Source organism: Silurus aristotelis (genome assembly GCF_946808225.1).
Source record: "Silurus aristotelis genome assembly, chromosome: 6".
NCBI lineage: Eukaryota > Metazoa > Chordata > Actinopteri > Siluriformes > Siluridae > Silurus > Silurus aristotelis.
Genome location: NC_139579.1, coordinates 6,641,735 through 6,652,153, shown reverse-complemented (window position 1 = coordinate 6,652,153; position 10,419 = coordinate 6,641,735). Strand labels below are relative to the sequence as shown.

The following is a 10,419-nucleotide window of genomic DNA, read 5'->3' as shown; positions in this document are numbered from 1 at the left end:
CTTACCTCACTGCCTTCTCTACACTTCAGTAGAAAAGACTTAGTAGCAGAAAAGGTAAGATATATCCTACACAATCTAAACATTGTACATAATCACATGAAAATGTATCAGTATACTGTACAAGGGTTCAGCTATACAGTTAAATCTTTTTCTGTACTTTTGGAATCTTTTTGAGAGGGTTATATTGACATACATGTTGTTCATGTTGTTTTTTCCTATATATACCATTTAAACATATTTTCCATTTTTTATCCTAAAGGCAAATAGCACCATAAATCAGCTATCTTTAGGCCTCCACTTATACAAGTTGCACTTTGATTGGCTGCTGTACTGGTACAACCAATCGGGGCTGGCATCAAATCAAATCAAGGAAATTTCTGAGGAAATCCAATCTATCATCATTCTTGTCCAAAGACAGGTAAGAGTGACAATGCTGGAATAGCTGCCAAGTTACTGTAATGCAGGACATTCTGATCACAATTATAATTCAAAGGTAAAAGAGTGACAGGATAGTGCACATAGTCACTACTGAGTATTATGGTATTTTTAGAAGGTGCGCTATTAAATAAAGAGACTCTTTAATGTAGCATTTTTAAAATGGGTTGTAAGTATATATAAACTAAACAATGTAGTCAATCAAGCATTGGTTTATCTTCTTATTCTCATCCTCCATGAACTTCTTATTTCAATTTTTTTTTACTTTTTGAGTCCATTAAGTGCCATTACTAGAGCTACAGAGGTATGGCTTCTTATATACATACATTTATGGCATTTGACACACCCCTTTATCCAGAACAACTTACAACTGGACAGTAAGGGGTTAAGGCCTTGTTTTAGGGCCCAGCAACAGCAGTTTGGTAGCTTGCCCATTGCCCATTGGGTGGAACCTATTGGATTATAAGCAGGACAGACAGAAAAAGATGGGTGGCAATGGGATCATAATGTTCTGTTTTTGTCTAAAAACCCTCCGCTTCCACACTATCAAAGTTCAAGAGTTTCCACAAAGTTGCTCATCCACACTGAAATGCTTGAAAACGCTTAGGTGTGCGTCATTTTTGCCTGTCATGCATTTACTTAACGGCTCATTAAAACATGAATGTCGAGGAAAGGCACCTAGTTTTTTAAATAGACCGGCAGTAGGGTGGGGGTTGAAAATCAAACACGCTGAAATATTGGACTGCTTCAAATAACAGTATCCTTCTGATGAGGTTGCTGTACAGAGTCTTGGCGGAATTGGTCACAAGACTCCGCCACACGACAAAAAAAGGGTCATCATTTTTGAAAGTCTTCGTTTTCACAGTCCACACTGTGTTTTCAAATTAAACCCCTTTGGAGAGCATTTTCAAAAAACTAAACATTTTCCTTGACTAAAAAAATGCTGTCTCAGTGTAGACGGCATTATGAAAACGGCCTCAGATATATGTATATATGAGGTAATCGGCTCTGGGAAATGGTGTCTTCCGAACGTCATAAATGTAAATGGGTGGTTCAAGGTCTGACCTAATATGACTTCTGATCAGACAGATTAACTCTTTGTAAACTGTGTTTTGAACTGAGGGTGAATCATCCATATATTTCCATTATTTTTTCATAGACAGATACTCCTGCACAAAACACTTCTCTCTCCCTACCTCCTCTTACATCTGCCTGGGAAATATACGGGACATCTGCAGTAATTCACAAGAGACTACTGGTCTTCTCTGACTTGTATATTCGAGCTCTATGGGTCCTGAAGTCTTCTGCGAAAAACGGAGGCCATGCGAACAACAGAAGACACATGCAAGCTCAACGAAGATAGATTTTCAACTGTGAGAATGCTTGACAGTGGCCAGTTATTACTGCCTTTGCTTATATTCTTTTTTTCTGTGTCTATTTATATTTTTGTATGTTTTGGTACATGTGTATTTAATATTTATGAGTATTTATTGAAAAATGAAGTATTTTTTGTTCTGAGAAAGCACTTTATGTACTTTATAGGATGTTGTTTTTCTATTTTAGCAAGTCTTTTTTAAAATGTGGTTTTTTTTCAAAATTTTTTATACAATAAAAAAAAAACAGCACAGGACACAAATGTATTCTTGGAAGCATTGCAGTAAAACACATGCTGAACACATAACAAAGACATACAATGAACAAAAACTATTTATCTTGACCTACAGTGGTGGCAATGCATAATAACCATGTGGCAGGATTGAAATGGCAAATATTCTTAATACATCAAATAAGATAATGTAAGTGATGTAAGTGTAAGTCTCACAAAATTTAGCTAGCAACAATTACATACTGTTCTTTTACCTTTAAAATGGATTTACCAGCTTATATAGTGCTCTGTGGATACATGCATATTCGAATGAGTCACAGGTCATTTGTAAAAACAAACAGGGAATCATGCCTTCCTTTTCTCTCACTTCATGTGCACAAAACAGTATAATTCTCCTGCCATCAAATTTTTTTATTTAAAACTAATGCTCACTGTTTGATTATATAACAAAGCATGTCTACACAGTAGTTTTCGGGTTAATGTCATTAAGAATAAATTGGTCTTGACAGTTTTATTGGGTTCACCAATTAATATCTAAATGAATTATTAATATTGGGTTGTCACACCTAATCTACAGAAGCCGCCGACAGTACATTAGGAGTTGTCTCTAGATGTCAGGCAGCTGCTCTAAGCTCTTACATTTGACCCAATGTAGTAGGGGGACATTAAATACGATTGGAGATGGGGGTGTGGTGTGTTTTGTGGGGGGTTGTGGTTTCTTAAGTAGGGCAAGAATTTAGGAAATTAAATGGACACTGGCTATAGGCCCACAATCTTTGTTCACACCCAGCCATGCAGAACTACACCCTGCTGCATTTAGGTTTTATTTCAAGAGTAAGTAGAGCAGTTGTTGTCAAATCCCCCAAAACATATTAGGTTACAGTGAGTTTACTGAACCAAATCAGTCACAGATGGGTAACAACTTAGGAACGAGTAAATATCTCACGAGTAATCATATCTCAGGGATGCTAATACTGATACTTTCCACAGATGATGCTTTAACCAGTAGTTTCAGGACTTTTCACTAAATAGCTGCACAGTTTATTGTTTAGAGTTGCCAGATTCTCAATTCTGGCTTCTATCTCATGTTCATTTGAAATATGGTATTATAATATTGCATTTAGATTCTGATGAAGATCAAATTATTTGAGATGCCACAGGTTAAAACAAAACCCCAGACCAAACCAGGTAAGTGATGGAAAAGGATCAATGGAGAAACTAAATTTTAAACTGATAAAACGATGGCTGATTTTCCATGGAGGATTGTTTGTGGCCTGCAAAAAAGTGGTAGATGTTTGCTGGGCCCCTAAACAAGGCCCTAGACTCTTTAAGCGCTCAGTTGTAATGGAGTAATTGTAAGTTGCTCTAGATAAGGGCATCTGCCAAATGCCATAAATCCAACTGTAACAATGTTAAGAAAAATGAAGTAATGCATTCCATATGACTGCATTTGTCATCCATTGCCTCATGGTTCATTTCCGGCGCTCGTTGTAGCGGTGGTCAGGGGTCAGCATGGGCACTTTGATCACTCTTCTGTGGGATTTGAACAGACAGGCTTGCTGTTGCTCCCAATTAGAATCAATAAGCATTAGGAGGACATGACCCTGTCAATGGTTGACCAGTTGTTCTTGTGTTAACTAATTTTGGTTGGTAGTAACCACGGCATGCAGAGAATGCACAAGACCTGCTCTAATAAACATGGTCTGACCCAGTCTCTAGCCACCAAAGTCCAGCATTGGTCAGAATCACTCAGATCTCTACGCTTGCCCACATTTCTGCATTGAGAACAGAAAATAAAACAACTTGCTGCCTAATATATCCCACTTCTTGGCAGGCAACAGTGTAATGAAATACTATGGGTGTTCAATAAGCAGTTAAGATGTTTTACTTGTATAATAGATGATTGGCTGGTTGATAATAATATGCTAGCCTGAAGCAATAACAGCTTTGATGCTTTGTATTTGCATTAATTTAGTCCATTCTGTGTATTTTGTTGAAAACAGCTGACCATTGTTTAAAAAAAAAAAAAAAAAGCAAAAATAACCCCATGGTTCTCAAAAGAGTTTGGATGGAGTAAGAGTCCTTTTACTATGTGTTTCTAACAATAGAAAACATTTCTTAAAAAGGCCTAAAGATCAGGAGAATGAAACAATGAATTGCATCAATTATTAAAATTCAGTTCCCATAAATCAGTAATTTCACTTTTGATAATTAATTAAAATTTGAGTACATTGTAAAGCAATTAAACGCAATTATTATTAATAAAATCAATAGTTTTGCTTGATTTTATTAATAATAATTGCGTTTAATTGCTTTACAATGTACTCAATGTAAAATGTAAAATCAATAGCTTTGCTTGGGGGGAGTGGTGGCTCCACCGGTTAAGGCGCTGGGTTGCCGATCGGAAGGTCTGAAGGTCCCGGTATCGCCAAGCTGCCACTCTTGGGCCCTTGAGCAAGGCCCTTAACCCTCTATGCTCCGGGGGTCCCTTACGAGGGAAATATCAAGGTCCGTAACATGGGGCCGCCTTCCCGTGGGCTCACCACCTGCAGGAGGGACCGTAAGGGACGGTGCTGTGAGGATTGGGCAGCAGTCGAAGGCGGGGGTCTGCTTAGACTGCTGCCCCCACAACCCGAATTATGGATAAGCGGGAGAGAATGAATAGTTTTGCTTTTAACAGAGTTCTATTTTATTACAATTAAGAAAAGAAGAAAACATATCTAAAACAATTATAAAATGTGCAGTTCCACAAAGAAAAGCATCAAGGCTTAAATTTAAACCTAAAACTTAACCTTCAAATTGAAGGAAACATAAAAAAGAAAAAATATATTGTTGTCATGTACACAATTACAGCTAATTTAAAAGAAATATTACAACCATTCAGAACTGTTTTATATATTTATTTATTCATTTAATAATTAGATGGACAATATGTTACATACATAAGCTTTTAAAAATGTAGACTGTTCACTAAAGGGAGATCAAATACAATAACGAACCAAATAAATAAATAAATAAAAATATTTTTCATAGCAGAAGCAGCAGAGGAATCAAGATGAAGTGTCAATAAGAACTGTCATATAGATACATATACTTAATGTTTAAAATATGCATTTATATCAAAATACTTCTATAGTATTGCACACAAGAGTTTACAGAGAAGCCACTAATGCAGTGCATGTAGGGCAATGTATGAATCATATTTGGTAATATTTTCTTTACATTCAATGCAGGGGGCTCCAATTTATCCAGAAAGTTCCAATGTGGCTTCAGGCTTTTATTACAGCCAATCTGCAGGCACACCTGACAACTGATTGGAGACTAACTGATTACACAAGTGAATGCTTTTCCTGGACATGAACAAAGGATAAAACCCCTGTTCTATGGCATAGAATTACCAAAAGATTAAATATTTGGTTCCATTTTAGGCTAAAAGTACATCTCAAAACATACAGTTAGCAATTGCTAGGTAATCTGCTCCCCTGAATGAATGCAATAGACTAAGAAGGATGTCATAAGATTACATAGATTTAAAACACACACTAATTTGGCCTTCAAGGAAAAAAATCCGACATTAATTGCACAGTAACCCCGACAAGAAAAGACATATAGTAATATATTCACACTTTAGACAATAAGGACAGGAAAACGCTATATATTTTTTAACTCTCTTGGGACTTAAAAGTGCACAGCAATAAATCCTTTTTTTCATCTTTACACAAATATATCAATATCTTTTTTTATATATATCGACCAGCAAAAATAAAAATATACATTATTAAATAAATTCATAGAGCAGGTACACTCAAGGACATCACTAAGCAAGTAAGGAACAGCTCAGATTTCACTCATTTCTTCACAATAAACCACTCTAAGCTAAACGCCATTAATTTTAAACATTTAAATTATTATTATGGCAAAAAAACTAAACATGGAAAAAACCTGCGTATTCAACCATAATCATGTCTGGGAATTTTAAAAGATAAACTGTATAAGTAGTAGTGCAGCAATTGCTAAGAATTTATTGATACTTGTAGAGGACATTCTATACCAGCTGTTGGTCTTGCGTGAAATTTTGAGTCTATGCTTACTGTTAGTACTACAGCATATGCTACAGTATATCTATTAGAAGAATACAGAATAAAGTACACTATATAGACAAAGGTATTGGGACACGTGGCTTTTCCAGCCTTATGTGGTTAATCACCAAACTGGTACTACAAACTCATCTGTATAAGATGTATTCAGATGTGGTAACATTTAATTTTCCTTTCACTTGAACTAGGAGACCCAAACTTTTTTCACCACTAAAGCAGCTCCATGAAGATATAGTGTACATAGGTTGATGTAGAAGATCTTGAGTGGCATGCTATAGAGTTCTGACCTCAACCCTATGGAACACCTTTAGGGTAAATTGAATCGTGGCTGAATAAGCGCAAATCTCCACAAGCAGACGCCAAAATTTACAGGAATATCTTCCCAGCAGAATGGAGCCTATTTTAATAGCAAATGGGGACAAAATGTTGAACAGTATGTTCAAAAAGCACATATAAATCTTATGGTCATGCGTCGACAAACTTTTGTCCATATAATGAGCTTTAGACACCTGGTGTTGATCTATATCTATAATAATTTTTACACAAAGTCTAAGTACTTTTTTCCAAGCTGATTTTCAGATATCAACAACTAATTACTTAAATTAGCTATCAGTACCTTATATGAGTTTGAACCTAAACTAGGATTTATTCTGTATAATATGTGCATTGTGTTGGAAACTAAATTCCCAAAAGTCCAGTCCATTCCAATATTTATATATGCCATATAAGTAAATCGTGTTTAAACTGTGGTGTTCCATCAAAACCTTTTTTTGATACATTTTACTGACACTGTGGACATAGTGTTCAATTCTATCTAACATCAAAAAAATGTGGTTTTTTTTCACTTTGCTAAACACCTTCCTGTTTAGTAGTATCACCTTTTTCTTTCGTATTGGATGTAATCAATGGTTGTGTAGCAGATTCAGGCTTCTCCTCACCACTCGCTGCTTCTAAAGCAACGTTTCCTGAGGAATTTGGATTCTCGGCTTCAGAATCCGCTTCCACCAATGGGACTTTTTCTTTTACTGCAGCACTAGGCACTGTGACCACTTCAACCTCCTGTACACTGGTGCTTGGAGGAGCTGGAACGCCGCTAAAGCCTTGAGAAATCTCCTCAAAGGTCCGACCCTTGGTCTCAGGAACACGGAAGAATGTAAAGACGAAGAAGAAGATGAGGAAGATCATGAAGATGATAAAAACATATGGCCCGCACAGTTCCTGTCGAATAAGATTCATAGCATATTAGCAAACCTCCAAAACCAGTCAAACATAAAGAGTCTTTATGTCAACTATCACATTATAAATAGTACAGTGCTTGAATAAGAACAGGGTATATCTAGCCATTGTTGTGGAACACATAATGAAGATGCTATGGTTGTACTTTAGGTCTCTTACCCACCATAGGCATTTAGCATGTAACCTTCTCACCATGACTTCAACAATGTCAAAAAGTGGACCAGATGACACCATGTTTGTTAATACCATTGTGAAACTGCCATTGGCCCCTTTAGTATTCTCACTTCATACATAACAGACCCCATTAACCTCATTAACCCATCAATTTAAAACTTTATGGCTTCTAGATAGAGTGAGATACTCACTGTTCATAAGTTAGCTACAAACAGTTCTTTGTTCAGAGCTTTTTTTTTTGTTTTTTGTTTGAGTTGTGTGTTTCAGAATCACCATTCCACACTTAGCTTGCAAAGTAAGCTAGACTCTACTAACATGCATAGACATCTCACTCAGTGTTTTAGTTCCCATAGACCCCCTGTCAGGCAGCTAGTGTACCTAGGATGATTGAGTGGTCTATCTCAAAACTGTTGCAGGCACTGAGTGGGGTAACCAAAATGAGGCCCATGTGGAATTAGTGTTGGTTTGCCCTTCCACAATGGCAGTTTTTGTGGATTGTATTCCCCATGGTGGGCTGCATAGGCCTGTTTGCTGGGTAACTGCTTCTGGGAGGTTACACTGAAAACTTTCTATTAACAATGTGGAGGAATTTGTAGAACTGAACAGTTGAGACGTTTTTCCTTTCACATTATCTAATGTGTTTGTGATACATTACCCATTTATAATTAAATAAATTAAGAATTAAGAATGCTTTTTAGACATTTTTTTTCCCACATACTTAATGTGATGGTATAATAAAAGTGGTATATATATACTAACACTTAGTTTTGGGAAACTGATGCCCACAAGGAAGTTGGCCGTCCAGTTGGAGCATCCTGCAACAGCCATGGCAGCAGGTCGTGGTCCTTGGGAGAAAAGCTCAGCAACAATAAACCATGGAATGGGTCCTGGACCCATCTCAAACATAGCCACAAAGCCAAACACTGCCAAAATGCTCAGGTAGTTCAGATTTGGGATGTAGTCCTAATCAGGAACAAAGACAATGACAAACAGATTTTGGACAATGGAAAAGGAAAATATATAAAAGCTGACATCAGTGAAAAGGATGTGGGACATACCAGTAGAAGGGTGATGGTCATTAACAGGGCACTGATTGCCATGCCACCCAAGCCAATAAGGTGTAAAGTCCTTCGTCCGGCTCTTTCAACAAGGAAGAGCTTTAAGCAAAAGAAGATGTAAAAACCACAGATAAAAAACTTCCACTTAGCCCACAAGCCCACTTCCACTAGTGGTCAATCAGCCAGGACCTGTCTGGTGTCCAGTAATAATATTGTAGCTCATTTTTTTAAATTAGCTTCACTATGACTTGACTTTGAAAGAACAATAAAAAATAAAGCCTTCTTATCGTTTATAAGCCAACACTGAAATACTGTGTTGTTTAAAATTCCCTGTTTGACCACCGCGCTAGCTGCTACCAGCATTTCTGCTACAGGAGGAAAGTCCATATGTGTGGTGGTGTGTGGCTTTTACAGCATTCTGGCTGTCTTTATGATAGGTATAGCTCTGTTTTAGGCTTACATAGACCTTAATCAAGCTTCATTCAATTACTATATTCAGACCAAGATATCATCTTAGAAACATGAGCCATAAATGAGCTCTGCATCTGAGACCTTTTGGTGTGGATGAGCAACTTTTGGAAACGGATGAAAACGACAGTGTGGATGCAGAGCGTTTTTGAGCTTGGAATTTTGACTCCAACGATTGTCAAACAGTGGTACCTTAACATGGTTCCTTATGTTAATGTATGATGTAGCACATTGGTCCTGGGATCGCTGTGTACTGCACTGTAAACAGTTGAAATGGCAATAAAGTCAACTTGAAATGACTTGGTTAAGTTAAAAGTTATTCAAGGTAAGAATTTAGCCTAAATATCAGTTTTGATGTAACTTTTTAACGATTATAAAATAGTAAGATTTAAATAACAGGTATTGGCTGATACTTTTATAAAAAAAAAAAAATAATGCATCTAAATGAGTTCTTCACCCAAACTGATTTCAGTGTTAACAGTTACTTACAGATACCACAGTAAAAACAGTGTTCACAACTCCAGCACCGATGGTAGCATATATTGGCTTGGTCACTCCAGCAGACTCAAAAATACCCGTTGAGTAGTAAAACACCTGTAAGAAATACATATAAGTGCACAACTGTGTTAAAAAAGTGCACACTAGATGAGTTATTAGAGTATCTGATGTTTTATTGTCTTCATCACTCACAGCATTGATCCCTGACAGTTGCTGGGAGAGCTGAAGCATGACAGCAACGAGAAGCGGCTGACGGTATGTGGAACTACGGAAGAGCTCTGGAATGGTCACTTTTTTCTCCATGTTCATTTTCACACTTTCTTCCTTCATCTCCTGCATGTCTTTTGACACATCCTCACAGCCACGGAGACGTACCAGTACTGAATCACAAACCAGTGGTTAGTTAAATATATTAAATCAAATTTTCTTCATTTAACTAGAGTTTGTCACTTAGCTATGGCAAAAAAAATCAGTTTTGAGGTTTTCAAGAAAATTATATCCATAATCCAGACTCAAGCAGTGTGATAGGATCCTGGACTTTATTAAAATCCAGTCAATTAAAGTTGGATTTCAGTTTGGATTTCAGGACCACGTAGTGATAAAAGCACAAGTAGACAATAAAACATTTACATTACAGAAATGCTTTGTAGCCTAAACCATAATATGGTCCTCATGCTAGTATACTAGGTTAGGGTCTAAGAATATCATTAAACTTCTTGCCACTCATTTGGAGAAAAGTGAAACACTATAAGTATTGGGTCACCTGCTCATAAGTGTGGTATGTGATTTTTGAGCATTGCATTCCACATTTAGTCTCAATTTGCTCTTATAAATCCCTCCACTCTTC

At 36.9% G+C, this 10,419-nt stretch overlaps 1 protein-coding gene and 1 long non-coding RNA gene across 2 annotated transcripts in view; one reads left to right on the top strand and one right to left on the bottom strand.

Annotated features, from left to right (window-relative positions):
- The window catches only part of LOC310727706, a 4,804-nt gene extending 2,844 nt beyond the window's left edge, over positions 1–1,960 (top strand). The window contains exons 3-5 of the long non-coding RNA XR_014534071.1: positions 1–54; positions 260–418; positions 1,595–1,960. The exon at positions 1–54 is cut by the window's left edge and continues 36 nt beyond it. This is a non-coding gene — a long non-coding RNA (uncharacterized lncRNA). The remainder of the gene's footprint in view (positions 55–259; positions 419–1,594) is intronic.
- A 2,968-nt stretch (positions 1,961–4,928) lies between these two features.
- slc2a3a (solute carrier family 2 member 3a) overlaps positions 4,929–10,419 on the bottom strand; it is a 32,496-nt gene continuing 27,005 nt past the window's right edge. Inside the window, exons 7-11 of the mRNA XM_083544198.1 lie at positions 9,765–9,952; positions 9,564–9,668; positions 8,607–8,705; positions 8,308–8,511; positions 4,929–7,356 (exon numbers count right to left, since the gene is read on the bottom strand). Coding sequence (XP_083400324.1) covers positions 6,988–7,356; positions 8,308–8,511; positions 8,607–8,705; positions 9,564–9,668; positions 9,765–9,952 — 965 coding nt within the window. The 3' untranslated portion in view covers positions 4,929–6,987. The remainder of the gene's footprint in view (positions 7,357–8,307; positions 8,512–8,606; positions 8,706–9,563; positions 9,669–9,764; positions 9,953–10,419) is intronic.